The sequence below is a fragment of the Thalassophryne amazonica genome, chromosome 7 (assembly GCF_902500255.1).
Source record: "Thalassophryne amazonica chromosome 7, fThaAma1.1, whole genome shotgun sequence".
Lineage (NCBI taxonomy): Eukaryota > Metazoa > Chordata > Actinopteri > Batrachoidiformes > Batrachoididae > Thalassophryne > Thalassophryne amazonica.
The window spans coordinates 35,561,907-35,578,228 of record NC_047109.1 but is presented as its reverse complement, the minus strand read 5'-3'; the positions used below and the strand labels follow the sequence as shown (position 1 = coordinate 35,578,228).

Below are 16,322 nucleotides of genomic sequence, written 5' to 3'. Positions count from 1 at the left end.
AAGTAAAACTGCAAAACTTCAAGCCTCAGTTCATTTCTTTGTCATAACGGTTTGATAACAAAATATTAGGACTCAATAACGTTTGTAATGTAAATATCAGCAAATACATCACCTGGGCTCAACCAAACGCCATTACGTTGATGTGGATTGTCTGACTACAGACATGTCCTCTGATAGAGAATACCAGTAATTTTGGTTTCTTTAGTACTTTAGTTGTTTTTGTAGCTTATTTAGTACTGCCTGTCAACTGCCAAATGCACCACGTCAACACAGCATAGCAGCAAATAGTACTGCCAGTAAATTGTAGCATTCATCAGTGATGTGTTCTGGCTCCTACACCTTTTAATGCTTCCTTGGACTGGGTGTTGGGAAATATGGAGAATAGCAGCTTATGTGCATTTGTCTTTGTAGAAAGCCTTGCAAGCAGAAGACTGAGCCCCTTGTTGACTGTCAACTTGCACGGAGTGGAGACCAGCAGACGACTAAACAAAGCTTTTACCTACAGTGAGGAAAATAAGTATTTGAACACCCTGCGGTTTTGCAAGTTCCCACTTAGAAATCATGGAGGGGTCTGAAATTTTCATCTTAGGTGCATGTCCACTGTGAGAGACGTAATCTAAAAAAAATCCGGAAATCACAATATATGATTTTTTTAATAATTTATTTGTATGTTACTGCTGCAAATAAGTATTTGAACACCTACCAACCAGCAAGAATTCTGGCTCACACAGACCTGTTAATTTTTCTTTAAGAAGCCCTCTTATTCTGCACTCTTTACCTGTATTAATTGCACCTGTTTGAACTTGTTACCTGTATAAAAGACACCTATCCACAGACTCAGTCAATCACACTCCAACCTGTCCACCCTGGTGTCCTTAGACAAAACTGTAGACCTGCACAAGGCTGGGATGGACTACAGGACAACAGGCAAGCAGCTTGGTAGAAGACAACAACTGTTATGGTTATTTATTAGAAAGTGGAAGAAACACAAGATGACTGTCAATCTCCCTCGGTCTGGGATTCCATGCAAGATCTCACTTTGTGGGGTAAGGATGATTCTGAGAAAGCTCAGAACTACACAGGAGGACCTGGTCAATGACCTGAAGAGAGCTGGGACCACAGTCACAAAGATTACATTAGTAACACATGATGCTGTCATGGTTTAAAATCCTGCAGGGCAGCAAGGTCCCCCTGCTCAAGCCAGCACATGTCCAGGCCCGTTTGAAGTTCACCAGTGACCATCTGGATGATCCAGAGGAGGCATGGGAGAAGGTCATGTGGTCAGATGAGACCAAAACAGAGCTTTTTGGAATCAACTCCACTTACCATGTTTAGAGGATGAGAACAACCCCAAGAAAACCATCCCAACTGTGAAGCATGGAGGTGGAAACATCATACTCTGGGGTGCTCTTCTGCAAAGGGGACAGGACGACTGCACCGTATTGAAGGGAGGATGGATCAATCAATCAATCAATCAATTTTATTTATATAGCGCCAAATCACAACAAACAGTTGCCCCAAGGTGCTTTATATTGTAAGGCAAGGCCATACAATAATTATGTAAAAACCCCAACGGTCAAAACGACCCCCTGTGGCTTTTCAGGGAACTTTTAGGACAACCTGATAATAATGAATTACAATAGTCCAGCCTAGAGGAAATAAATGCATGAATTAGTTTTTCAGCATCACTCTGAGACAAGACCTTTCTAATTTTAGAGATATTGCGTAAATGCAAAAAAGCAGTCCTACATATTTGTTTAATATGCGCATTGAATGACATATCCTGATCAAAAATGACTCCAAGATTTCTCACAGTATTACTTGAGGTCAGGGTAATGCCATCCAGAGTAAGGATCTGGTTAGACACCATGTTTCTAAGATTTGTGGGGCCAAGTACAATAACTTCAGTTTTATCTGAGTTTAAAAGCAGGAAATTAGAGGCCATCCATGTCTTTATGTCTGTAAGACAATCCTGTAGTTTAGCTAATTGGTGTGTGTCCTCTGGCTTCATGGATAGATAAAGCTGGGTATCATCTGCGTAACAATGAAAATTTAAGCAATGCCGTCTAATAATACTGCCTAAGGGAAGCATGTATAAAGTGAATAAAATTGGTCCTAGCACAGAACCTTGTGGAACTCCATAATTAACCTTAGTCTGTGAAGAAGATTCCCCATTTACATGAACAAATTGTAATCTATTAGATAAATATGATTCAAACCACCGCAGCACAGTGCCTTTAATACCTATGGCATGCTCTAATCTCTGTAATAAAATTTTATGGTCAACAGTATCAAAAGCAACACTGAGGTCTAACAGAACAAGCACAGAGATGAGTCCACTGTCCGAGGCCATAAGATCATTTGTAACCTTCACTAATGCTGTTTCTGTACTATGATGAATTCTAAAACCTGACTGAAACTCTTCAAATAGACCATTCCTCTGCAGATGATCAGTTAGCTGTTTTACAACTAACCTTTCAAGAATTTTTGAGAGAAAAGGAAGGTTGGAGATTGGCCTATAATTAGCTAAGATAGCTGGGTCAAGTGATGGCTTTTTAAGTAATGGTTTAATTACTGCCACCTTAAAAGCCTGTGGTACATAGCCAACTAACAAAGATAGATTGATATCATTTACTAACAGGGACTTAGAAGAGAGAGACCTAATGTTTAACAGACCACATTTAACTGTTTTAGTCTGTGGTGCAGTTGAAGGTGCTATATTATTTTTTCTTTTTGAATTTTTATGCTTAAATAGATTTTTGCTGGTTATTGGTGGTCTGGGAGCAGGCACCGTCTCTACGGGGATGGGGTCATGTATTGCGAGATTTTGGCAAACAACCTTCTTCCCTCAGTAAGAGCACTGAAGATGGGTCATGGCTGGGTCTTCCAGCATGACAATGACCCCAAACACACAGCCAGGGCAACTAAGGAGGGGCTCCGTAAGAAGCATTTCAAGGTCCTGGAATGGCCTGGCCAGTCTCCAGACCTGAACTCAATAGAAAATCTTTGGAGGGAGCTGAAACTCCAAACCTGAAAGATTTGGAGAAGATCTGTATGGAGGAGTGGACCAAAATCCCTGCTGCAGTGTGTGAAAACTTGGTCAAGAACTACAGGAAACGTTTGACCTCTGTAATTGCAAACAAAGGCTACTGTACCAAATATTACCTTGATTTTCACAGGTGTTCAAATACTTATTTGCAGCAGTAACATACAAATAAATTATATATATATATATATAAAAAAAAATTTTTTAGATTATGTCTCTCACAGTGGACATGCACCTAAGATGAAAATTTCAGACCCCTCCATGATTTCTAAGTGGGAGAACTTGCAAAATCACAGGGTATTCAGATACTTACTTTCCTCACTGTATATGATCAGTCATTTTAAAAAGTTTCTTTGTTTATTGAGGTAAACATGCATGTATTTACCTCAATAAACAAATGCTCTAAATGCTAAATGACACTTATAATAACTTTTTTGCAAATTCAGTGGTGACAAGAAGTGGTTTACTTTGAGGTTTTTAGCTTGCCCAAGAGACCTCCATTGCATAGCTATTCAGCAGTCAATGATATTGGTGGTCTCAGTCATTGGACAGAGTGTCAGTTCCCCCCCCCCCCCCCCCAGTGAAAAGTTAAACCTCAAACATCTAAAAAATAAGGCCTAATTTGCAAAATGTTCCCCAGAGTTCCCCTTTAATGTGAACATAGCATGGTCAAGTCATCAATATGAAAACATTTAATAGTTTCACTTTTTTCTAATGTAGGGCACCTCTCTCTCTAATTCACCCCCCCCCCCCCCCCCCCCCACACACACACAAAATTACCAATGGCTTTTTCCTTGGTCACTCTCCAAGTCAAAGGACCTTCATAAAGCATCTTCTTCTGAGTCAGGTCAATGTTCTAATCAAGAGACATGGACATGAGTGAAATACACGACTACAAAAACACAACACAATCCTTGCCACAATCCTTTAAAATTATAAAAAAAATTGGTGGTGCAATACTGTGTGGAAAAACTTGTTTTACTAAAATAGCCTCACCCGGTATTCAGTATAAAGCTCATTACTGGGTCTGAGCCCTGATGTGTCCAATCGACGCTGATAGTCCTTCAAAGTCTGGGAACAGAGATTAAGGGTTACACAGAGGACAGCCCTGATGTACAAACCAGAGACCTTTACAAGTGTCTGGAACGAATTCACTCAACTTCACTCTGTGCTCAGTCACTGCAGAAGTGTGTGCTGAGTGATGGATGATGTGTTTCTCACCAATAGGTTCTCCATCACTTTGACCTCCTCGTTGACATGGTTGAGGATCTTTCTGCAGCATTCTGCGCTCTGCTGGATCCTCTCCTTCTCTGCTGCATTCTCTGTCGGCAGAAACAGACAGAGTTGAAGAAAACAGCTTTCACCCAAACAAAAGTCAGAAATCAAATATTAGGGAGGGACAGTAACTGATTACGCAAATGTTTTTGTGCTTAACATCTACATTTGTCATGTGTTCTGGCACAGACTGGCACACGGGAGGCAGAAGATTTTAATTTCAACCATACAGTTACCTTCATTTTGTCATCAACTACTCAAGGGGAAATAAAAAGCACACACATCAAAGCATGTCTGTCAAATATAAGCTCATGTATCATTTTGGAAAATATCCAAAAATAACAGATGAAGGCTCTGGATGAAATTTATCAACAGTCACTTGGATTGTTCCTTTACATTGTAATCACATACCTTAGGGCCCTATCTTGACAATCTATAGTGCAAGCTCTCAGACACATGGTGCAATTAGAATTGGGGTGTTTCCACCTCCATTTATTTTTTATTATCTCATATAAAGGGTGGGTATCAGAGTTCTGACTTGGGCAGAGGGTTTAGATAAAATCACCTAAACAGTCATGGGTGAGTTGTAGACATAACAAAAATAAACCAAACAGGGTATCACCAGTCATTCCCTTTAAAATGCAAGTATGCCAAGTGCTGGCACACTGTTCCTGAAAGGGTGAACTCAAGAGTGAGAGGCTGTTGGGAGAGGACATGAATCATTGCAAACAAGCAGCAGGTAAGCGAGACATAGATAACAGGAAAACTATTGCCAAAGTCCCATAAAACTACTTGTTTGTACAGTTAGATTAACATTTGTTTTTTCACGGACCATCACACATGTATGGTGCAGCTGTTTCAGCTAACCTTTGAGAAGGAACACACATGCAAATTCCTGAATTACTTAATGAGCCCCACAACCTGAAGTACTTTCAAAAGTAAGATACAAACTGTTCACTCTGACAAACAAAAATCTGTAAGCTCATTTGCACTGCACACTGACGCAGACATAGGGCATGTTTTGTTTTCTATTCAGGTTGGAGTATGTGATTAGTGTTTGTAATGTGATCTCCTATCAAAGCATGAGTCATTACCAAGTGGTAAACTTTGATGGCCTCATATCAAGCCCAACAGGAAGCACAAAAAGTTGCAGTTCCTGGCTCCTTGTGGCTGACTGGCTCCACAACAGAGGACATTTCCATAGGAGTCTGTGTTAAAATGTCCAAATTTAGAGAAGAAATAAATGTGTTTATAGATTTGGTCTCTATAGATAGTTTCCTTCTCCATGACAACTGTACAGGGGTGAATTATTTTCTAAGTTCTTAATTTAAGACTTTTTAAGCCATAACGTTCTGTACATTTGGAGCGTGGTCACTATCAATGACAGTGGCTGAGCCCTCCATCGCCGCCTCTCACGGTGTCCGTAGCTCAGAGGCCGCTCAATGCGGATGCTAGCTGTTGTGCTTTTGGTGTGTCTGTTTTGTTTGGAGTATTTTATAACAAACACCTGCAATAACCTGGCTTATTGCGTGGGGAAATGCCCTATGTTCTTAAGATGTCTTTGGTGCAATATTCATGCTGAGTGAAAATCTCAACCTATTTGATCTTGTAAGCCAACGGCATTAGCACTTTTAGCAGCTGTCGGTAGCTTCCTCCCTTAGGTCCATTTAATGCATGATTACTGAGAAAACAAGCGGCTCACAACTTTTGCTGTCCACACCAAATCAAATCGTTAGTCGAACCACCACACAGTGCCCAAAAATATGATTTAATAAACACCTGAACCGAGGTTAGTGTGGTAGCTGGTTCGGACTCCAAGAGAGGGTCATGTTCAGGCTTCTGTAGGCACACACTGAGTCACCCACGCTCCAGCTCTTTGTGCATTTATGAGTTTATCATGAATCAGTGCACCTTCTGCTGCCAACACAGTGATGCACAGACACAAAGTTCACATGGGCTATTCCAGGTCTCTATAGAAATCCTACGGGTGATACCACGCAAGCTTTGACCAGTACACGTATATACAGTAGGGCTGCCACGATTAGTCACGATTCACATTTACGTCGACTAATTTAATAATCAATGTCATAGTTTATTTTTTAAGCTCTGTTTTTCTCTCAAAGCTGCTGCTGTATCTTCCTCTGCCTTTCTGTCCTTGATGCACATGCACACTAGTGGTAATCCAGGTCAGCTGTGATGTCACAGGAAAAGTTATGCCCAAACAATATCATGGCTAGTCGGCAACAAAGCTCAAATGTTTGGGAACATTTTAACCAAATTAAAGAGAAAAACCTACAGTGCAAAATCTGCAAGGCAGAACTTGCCTTCCACGGCAGTACAACTGCGACTAAGGAGTATCTGAGAAGGAAACACGTTGTGGCTGATTCTGATGAAGTGACAGTCTTCTCGGTACGCTAATTGGCTAGTTAGCTGCTAACATTAATGTCTATAGTGAGCTACTAACTTAGCTGTAAACGTTAACATTAACAATGACGATTTCATTAGCCTTAGCACACACATGCATTTACTGTAACATTATAACTGTGATGTAATGTATGAATAGGAAATGTAATAACGCCAGCATTTTATAACGCTATGTTATAGTGCTAAAAAATAAGTTCCTCTTCAATGGAAGAGTTTTTACCACTAAAAGTTTAAACTATCGTCTTAATTGTCTGTATTAGTTAGCACATACCTTAAACACTTCAAGCTTGAAGCTAATGATGGTTATGTAAGAGCAGCTGCATGCTGCTGCGGTAAGCCACAATTTACGAATGAGCCGATTTAGTCAAGTAATCGCAAAAATAACTGGTGACTAGTTGATTATCAAAATAATCATTTGTGGCAGCCCTAATATACAGTCTATGGTCGGGTACGCATCTTAAAGATGCATTATCAGCAGTCCATTTTCATTTTAAAATGTGGACCCCCTGTGAAAACTAAATCCCATTTGCTCTTCTACCAGATCTCCACACAGCCACATTACAGTTCTGGTGCTGTCTGCAAGTGAGTCCATGAAGAAGGAAAAGCTGTGTAAAAATACGGTGTAAACCAGAGTTGTTTTTCTATAAGCTGTAACTTTTATTTTGTTAAGTTTTCAATTCATCCATGCTTTTACATGCACGGTGTACAGTAGTGTTCAGAATAATAGTAGTGCAATGTGACTAAAAAGATTAATCCAGGTTTTGAGTATATTTTTTATTGTTACATGGGAAACAAGGTACCAGTCGATTCAGTAGATTCTCACAAACCCAACAAGACCAAGCATTCATGATATGCACACTCTTAAGGCTATGAAATTGGGCTATTAGTAAAAAAAGTAGAAAAGGGGGTGTTCACAATAATAGTAGTGTGGCATTCAGTCAGTGAGTTTGTCAATTTTGTGGAACAAACAGGTGTGAATCAGGTGTCCCCTATTTAAGGACGAAGCCAGCACCTGCTGAACATGCTTTTCTCTTTGAAAGCCTGAGGAAAATGGGACGTTCAAGACATTGTTCAGTAGAACAGCGTAGTTTGATTAAAAAGTTGATTGGAGAGGGGAAAACTTATACACAGGTTCAAAAAATTATAGGCTGTTCATCTACAATGATCTCCAATGCTTTAAAATGGGAAAAAACAAAAACAAAAAAAAAAACAGAGACGCGTGGAAGAAAACGGAAAACAACCATCAAAATGGATAGAAGAATAACCAGAATGGAAAAGGCTCACCCATTGATCAGCTCCAGGATGATCAAAGACAGTCTGGAGTTACCTGTAAGTGCTGTGACAGTTAGAAGACCCCTGTGTTAAGCTAATTTATTTGCAAGAATCCCCCGCAAAGTCCGTCTGTTAAATAAAAGACGTGCAGAAGAGGTTACATTTTGCCAAAGAACACATCAACTGGCCTAAAGAGAAATGGAGGAATATTTTGTGGATTGATGAGAGTAAAATTGTTCTTTTTAGGTCCAAGGGCCACAGACAGTTTGTGAGATGACCCCCAAAGTCTGAATTCAAGCCACAGTTCACAGTGAAGACAGCAGTGAACATGAAGCATGGTGGTGCAAGCATCATGATATGGGCATGTTTCTCCTACTATGGCGTTGGGCCTATATATCACATACCAGGTATCATGGATCAGTTTGGATATGTCAAAATACTTGAAGAGGTCATGATGCCTTATGCTGAAGAGGACATGCCCTTGAAATGGGTGTTTCAACAAGACAATGACCCCAAGCACGCTAGTAAACAAGCAACAAAATTAATGCCTCGCAGATGTGATGAAATCATGAAAAACCGTGGTTATACAACTAAATACTAGTTTAGTGATTCACAGGATTGCTAAAAAAGCAGTTTGAACATAATAGATTTGAGTTTGTAGCGTCAACAGCAGATGCTACTATTATTGTGAACACCCCCTGATTCACACCTACTTGTTCCACAAAACTGACGAACTCACTGACTGAATGCCACACTAATATTATTGTGAACCCCCCCCCCCCCCCTTTCTACTTTTTTTTTACTAATAGCCCAATTTCATAGCCTTAAGAGTGTGCATATCATGAATGCTTGGTCTTGTTGGATTTGTGAGAATCTACTGAATCTACTGGTACCTTGTTTCCCACGTAACAATAAGAAATATACTCAAAACCTGGATTAATCTTTTTAGTCACATAGCACGACTATTATTCTGAACACTACTGTATACATATCATGAACCTGCCAGCTACAGACACAATGTGAATATTGCTTCCTTTAAATAGAAGAAAAGGTCTATTCGGTACTTCAACGTTTCCCATAATCTCCCTGGCAGCCCCCTGCGCTTCCCAGAATGCACCGCGGCTCCAGCAGAGCTCCGCTGTCTCACAGCGTATGTAAACAATGGCTAGCAAGGATGTGGATGGCGTCGATTTAGTGAGTTCATGTGCGATTATGATGATGACACATTCTCCCAAATTGAGAGGGTTATCTAGAAGAGGTGTCGCACCTGTGATGGACTTGGGCTGTGCCCTGATGTTGTCTTCTTGTCCATACTTCATGAGGTGTGTTTGCACTCTGAGTGCTGAGCTCCTGACACCAGAACTCTGCTGAAACTGACCTCTCGCGTGAATCACAGAGCACAAGCCTGCGTGAGATTCGTAACTCCGAAACAGTGAATGCTGGACTTTAAACTAGGACTTGCTGGTATATGGTGCAAAATCTTCCTGAAATCCATCTGCACTGCACCCGATAACACCTCATTTTTACACCAAGGGCGTACAGATGAGTACAATTATACTTTGTATTGAGACACTGTTGCAGCTGAGCATGAAAACAGTAACTGTGTTTATTTTACGACAAACACATGCAGAGACACACCTGTGTTCTTGGCAATATTCTCCAGCAGCAGCGGGTACTTGGTCAGTCTCTGCATCTCAATGGGAATGATGTCCTTGAGCTGCAGTCTGCGGCACTGAGGTTTACTCTCTGCCTCCTGGGATGAAAACACACAGCATGTGTGCATTTCTGTGAAACCTTCAAGAAATCATCTTTAGAGCAGAGTGTGTGTGTGTGTTACCTGTATGAAGGAGTTGAAACGTGGCTCTTTCTTCTGCCTGCTCTTGATTTGGTCCAAGGCCCACGACTGGTGACTACAGAACCGTGCTGTCAGTTTCTGGAACCACTCTCCCTCAGTACCACCAAACTGGAATGCGAGCACGCACGCACACACACACACCAAATAAAAGTTAAAAAAAAAACTCCTGTCACCTGACAGCATATTGTTACAGGTAAAGACAAGCCAGAAAAAGCTCAAGACGACGGGGTAAACAGAACAAAAAGTCATTATCACCACTACATTATCAGATGATATTTAACATTTTATAGATAAATATCATCAATATCTGCGTGCAGGTGGGCAAAAACAGATTTTTGAGGTGTAATTCTTTTTAAAGGAATATCGATGAGAGAGAGAGAGAGAGAGAGAGAGAGAGGATAAAGGATGAAGAAGGAGCAGCTGACCCTGTTGAGTACTGTGGTGCTGATGGATTTGACAATGAAGTTGTCTTCCAAACGTAGTTTCTTCAAGTTGTCATAGAAGTTATCTGGATTTGAGGCACAAGTCAAAAACAGACAGTCAAACTGGGAAAGGTTGTAGCTAATAACGTCACACGAGGCGTTTAAGAAGTCACTGTCAAGTCAATCTCAAGTCATCAATCTGCAAATCCCAAGTCAAGTCTCAAGTTATAATGACCACAAATTGGTGCAAGCTGACTTGAGACTTGACTTGGGACTTGCAGACTGATGACTTGAGATTAACTTGACAGTGACTTCTTCCTACCCGTGGTACCACAGGTGGGACGTAGTCACTGTCAAGTCGTGAATCGACAAGTCTCAAGTCCCAAGTCCCAACTCAAGTCTCAAGTCAGCTTGCACCAATTGGTGGTCATTATAACTTGAGACTTGACTTTGGACTTTACTTGAGACTTGTGACTTGCCGATTCATGACTTGAGAGTGACTTGCTAGTGACTTCGTCCCACCTCTGCATACTACCAACAGTTACTGTAGTATGTACTAGACGTCAATAAGTGAGTAGCAGGGACCCAATTCAGACATACTACAGCATTGCCATCTTCCTTGTCCTTTGACCTGGATGTTTAAGGATGACGCATATGCTGCCAACATTTCTATTTTGCCACGGCGGACATTTTTAAATTGTTCCTTATACTTAACATATATATCTATATAATACCACATGCCCTCAAACGCCATTACTGTTTTCATGCATGTCCATTATCTTCTTTGATTTTTTCCCCAAGAAGTTCTTCTTCAGTTACCAGGCTCTAGTCGCATCATGGGACAGTGTAGCGTGGTCCATTTGCACACTGTGGGGGTAGTAAATCAACTGGGTATCATTATACTAGGGCGTGTGGCCAAGTGGTTAGTGCACTTGGTTTTGGTGCGGAAGGTTCCCTGATGTGAACAAACTGACGGAAGTATGAATAAAACCAGTTCCTTTTCCTCTACTTCCACTCCATGGTGAGGGATTCTTAAGTCACTCTTCCTCCCTACAGTTAACATACCTCCGGCTATTACTGCTACTTCATGTCAACCCTTCTCTAATTTGTTGAAATCGTAATATCAGACTACAACTGATACATTATTGAAAGCCCTTGTGTTTGGACTGGCAACAGACAAAATCTTTCACCACAAGACATCTAGCAGCTGTTTTTACCAACAATTTTTGAGTGTCATCTTTAGTCTATGTGGTTGCAGAAAAGAACAAGCTTCACATTCCAAATGTAGGAGGACAAAAAAAAAAAAAAAAAGCGAGAAAGTTTGAATTTTATCCAAACAGGACTCACAGTGCATCTCAATGATCTCGTCCAGGTTGGGGAAGATGGCAGCCAGCTCAGTGGCAGTCAGGAGCTCCTCCCTCTCCAGAGGTTTAGAGAAGACAGTCTGAAGAACACTCAGCATTCGCACGTGAGCGTGCTCTGTTGCAAACAGCTCTGAGAGGGAAGAGGAGTACACACGGTGTAAAAAAAGCAAACACTACGTAGCCAGGATATTTAGACATTAGTGTTCCACATCTGTAACTTCATTTTATATGCACATCCATTTCTTCTCACCATTTATGACCTCTTGCCTCTTGGTTTCCTTCTTGCTGAGACTGGACAGGTCTTCGGGGCACGCCTGCTCCCTCCAGTTGGGTGGGTCCTGCTCAAGCTCCAGGAGTCGTGGATCGATCTCCTCCAACTGTGGAGAAGGACTTGTGGGGGAGGAGCCAGGTCCCTCCACAACTAAAAGGGGCCCTTCAAGACTGAGCAACAAACGCAGAGTGAAGACGACCAGCTCAGACTGATAGTTAATGCAGCTTATCCACGTATGAATCAGGAGGTCTTCAAGAGACGTGACGTCTAAACAGAACTATCTCAACAGAATAGATACTGCTGTCACATGACCTTCAATGCAAAAATAGGAATACTGCTATCGGAATGCAAGCGTAAATATAAATCTGCCCCTCTTCTTTCACACATTAAAAGGTTAGGTAGGGTGTTGAAGGAACAATAGACAATGTGCACTGACGACACACGCAACACGCGGTTTTATGTATGCAGCCTTACTAGACGGCCAAGCTAATTTCTGATATAGCAAAAGCTCTCGATCCTGAACATCAGGAGAGGTATTTAGAGAAAATACAGAGAATCAACGTGGATCTCAAACAATATTTCCCACAAGTAGTTCACCAGTTTTATCAATTTTGAGCGGAAGCCAGACGTGCGGCATCCAGACATTTTCAACTACTTTATCAACACTCCATCACCCTACACAGGACAAGCCCTGAAGACATACATGTTTGGATGCCTGCAGCTTCTTTGCAGCTGGATGGGTACAGAATGTGGTCATCAATCAGGTTACTGATGACACCTCGGTAATAAAAGCCAGAGTAAGTACAGTAAAACTTGCCTAAATGGTCATCGTATAAACCGGATATTTGCACCCACCGGCCAAAAGCAAAAGCCCCAATATTTCTGGTTTTCCATGCAATAAAAATCGTATATAATGGATTTTGTATAACGGATTTTCGCACACATCGGACAAAACGCCCTGTCTGATAGCAATGCATTTCTATTAAAAACCTCTTGCATGTAACAAACAGAACAGTCTGGACGTGCCCAGTAACACTGACACACACGAATCGAGGAAAGTGGGCATGGCATTTCCATGATTAAAAGCCTGGCTGTTTATTTTTTCAAACCATGGTTAAGATACAGGACCTGCAGTCTGACGTGCACCTGCTAATTGACGGACACCTTAAAAGGCTGTGATTTATCACTTTTATGTTTGCAATATTTCCTCTTCCGTCATATTTTAAAAGTTTTTGCAGTGTGCAAACAAAATGGAGTCAGAAATAGATGCTCAAATGACCCACAATTCATGGAGGAAATTGTACACTTTACCTTTGATATGGAGGTTGATGATTGTAGAAAGAAGGTTGTTGAGGGACAAATTAATCCAGAAAAAGCATAATCCAAAAAACTGCATAAGGACTCGACGGAGAACTTTAAAACTGTCACGCAAGTCAATGTCATTGCATGGCCATGGAGTTACACAGTTGCAGAAGCATAAATTAGGCTTTAGGACTTTGAGGTACCACACTGCAGCAGATTCAGAAAAAAGAGTGACTCGACCAAATATAATCTTTTTAATGCACCTGCTGCTTTTTAAGGCAGTTGTTTAATTTTCTAATTTGTGTAGCCAGTCATAAATGAAGCGAATAGCACACCTGCTAAACATAAGGGTCAATCATCTGCCGTTCATGCAATGTAGAAGTTGCCGTCCAATATGGCTGTGTAAGCACATACAACATGATGCGCGCCATCACCTGTACATTATCTATATGTGCCTGGAGAATTCAACACACTACCTTCAGCAAACCACACAACAATCAAGAAAAATCATTTCTAATTATCACCATGTGCTGTGAAGACCATTTAACACAAATTAAAGTTTGGAACAAGCACAAATCAACGCATTTAATTCTGAGCTGGTGTCAGAAATGCAAGAATTAATTTCTAAAAAATAAGAGACTCCGTCCGAAGGTAACCAGAGATGAATGAAATCCATTTCGGAACAGCCTGAGGCTAAATGAACCTGGTTTAACATACAGTGGACCAGGATAAATCCTGATGTGGTTGCACAATGTGCCACTCGTTAACAAGCAGCAGCGATTAAAAGTGCAGCAACACGTGTGACATTACATTGATTCCAGTTTGTAATTAAACAACTTCCGCAAATACTGTAGACAAAGAACAAATTATCATATATATGAAGAATACAATATACCTAAGAACTGATCGCTCCCAAAATCCTCTGTACACACAGGAGCCTGCACACACAGTGGAATCTTGCCTGACTAGTAAAACGAGTAGTCGGCCCTTTTATCCAAATTATAAGATGCTATTCAACCAAAAATAAGACAAGGATACTTTACCAGTAGGGAAAGGGTCACTAACGTACTTTTTGAAATGGCCCAAGCCCAAATTTCACCTGTTCTGTTCACTTTTTAGCTTATTCCTGAGACTCTGCATTTAATGTGTTGCTTTATTTTAATATACATGCTATGGGGGTGAGGCACTGACATGAACATGACTTCAGAGATTGTACCTGTAATATGTGTGAATAGATTTATAGAGAAATTTCGCATAAATAAAACTCAAGTGTGAATGTCAGATCTCTGTTCTTGCTGAGCCAGAAGTCCTCCAAATACTTCTTTAAGTGCCTCCATACTTGACATAAACCAGATCATTTTACAGAATGTAAAAGTTGTCAGAATGTTCACTGACCAAGGTGGGTGTAATCATTTTTATATTTTCATGTAATAAATGACTGAAATGGTGCTTTCAGTCTAGACTAAAATCACTGGGAAATTCCAGTAATGATTACATTTCCTCTCCTCTCTGTGTGAAACTAATCCCGTTTGAATAAGAAAAGGAAGTTGGAATGCCGCAGTGTTTCCAAAAAAACAATCCTTTCAAAATCCAGTAATGACTCAGCATTAACCAGACTTTAGGCACCTTGACACTTGCACGCAATTAGCCCCTGCACTGCTGCGTAAGTTGGCATGCAAATGTGACCCGCTGTGTTCCGCTGGATGCTGCACTTTGTGCCTCTGGACGCGTTATATAAAATAATTATTTTGCAGCGAATTAATCAATTGGCCTCAGAATTTCGCTGTTGAAACCAACTCTAATTGCTCCGAAATTACAGAGGAATTTTCTACAGCTGCAGCTGTTCCCGTGTGCTTCATTACATGGAGAACGCATTTGGGATCATCTCAAAGGTAATTATTTGTAATATTTATATTGTAATGGCTAGGTAAGACAGTTCCATTTTCATTCCTTCTTATGAGTGTCTGTAAAATTATGTATATTATAGACTCAACATCTCGTCATAATCATTCAAATGAGCTGCAATGTGGTGCGCAGCGCTGATGCAGTGACACACACTGTTTTTGAACTGTTTGCCCGATGTTCACATGTAGTTCACCAAATTAATGCGTGCCAGAGGTTTTGAACATTTCAAAATTTTCTTTGCGCACAGTTTACAACGAGTTTACTCACTGGCATGCCAGTGCGCAGATCAAATTTGTGCATGTGTCACGGTACCTTTACAGTCCTTGTCAAAGTGAGCGCAACTGAATAACCACTGAACCTCTTACTGAAATGTGACTCTCACAACAAATCAACTACAACAGATAAATCAATCTAACCATTAATAACAAACCAGTAAAACTGTTGGGGTGATTTCAAATGGATCAAAAGGTTCTGTTCTGTTCAATCTGTCATTTGGTTTGTTTCCACAAGACACTTAGAGCATGTTGAAAAAAATAAAACAAAAAATAGAAATCCCCATCCCATCTTCAGCCTTTCCCGCAAAGACTACAACGGTTTTAAAATGCATGTGGTGCAATATCCATAAAAAGCTCTGAATGAGTCTTGGGGTTTTTAAAGGAGACTTGCACTGAAAAAAATGCAGTCAGATTTTTTGAACAAAAATGACTTACATTTACACATGAGATCCTTCTGAATGTAGTAAAGTAAATCTGCAAGCCAGATCTGTCATTCAACGGAGAAATCATTTGAAAATGAGAAATTCACAGCTAACATTTAGCGCTCCGCAAATTGTCCCTCTCATCATGGACGCTGCCAAGACGTCACGGACAAGACCCTCTCCCAGCATGCATTGCGCCAATTGTACTTAGTGGATTTACGTCAGTTTGCATCGCTTACCTTTTTGTCTTATACGGAAGGATCTACTTTTTTAAAACTTCATATTGTCTTGCGGCACGTTTGGTGAGTACACATTTCTTTTATTTGTGCTTGAAAATTTTTTGGGGGGACTTTTTCATACGCCCGTTTGATTGAGTGGTGTCGCAATGAAAATCTACTGTCTTTCATCTCCGGTACCATCGCGGCATATGGAGGCAAGACCCGCAAAGAATCCCAGTCATTAAAAATATATAAACCTCTCTCAGCGTCC

General features: G+C 40.7%; 1 protein-coding gene across 5 annotated transcripts in view; it reads right to left on the bottom strand.

The window, feature by feature from the left end:
* Positions 1-16,322, bottom strand: part of arhgef1b (Rho guanine nucleotide exchange factor (GEF) 1b) — a 175,646-nt gene that overhangs the window by 16,949 nt on the left and 142,375 nt on the right. For all 5 annotated transcript variants that reach the window (XM_034174005.1, XM_034174006.1, XM_034174007.1 and 2 more), the window contains 8 exons: positions 11,909-12,099; positions 11,642-11,788; positions 10,298-10,380; positions 9,855-9,980; positions 9,656-9,770; positions 4,268-4,368; positions 4,043-4,117; positions 3,827-3,902 (listed from right to left, as the gene is read on the bottom strand). In XM_034174005.1, coding sequence (XP_034029896.1) covers positions 3,827-3,902; positions 4,043-4,117; positions 4,268-4,368; positions 9,656-9,770; positions 9,855-9,980; positions 10,298-10,380; positions 11,642-11,788; positions 11,909-12,099 — 914 coding nt within the window. The remainder of the gene's footprint in view (positions 1-3,826; positions 3,903-4,042; positions 4,118-4,267; positions 4,369-9,655; positions 9,771-9,854; positions 9,981-10,297; positions 10,381-11,641; positions 11,789-11,908; positions 12,100-16,322) is intronic.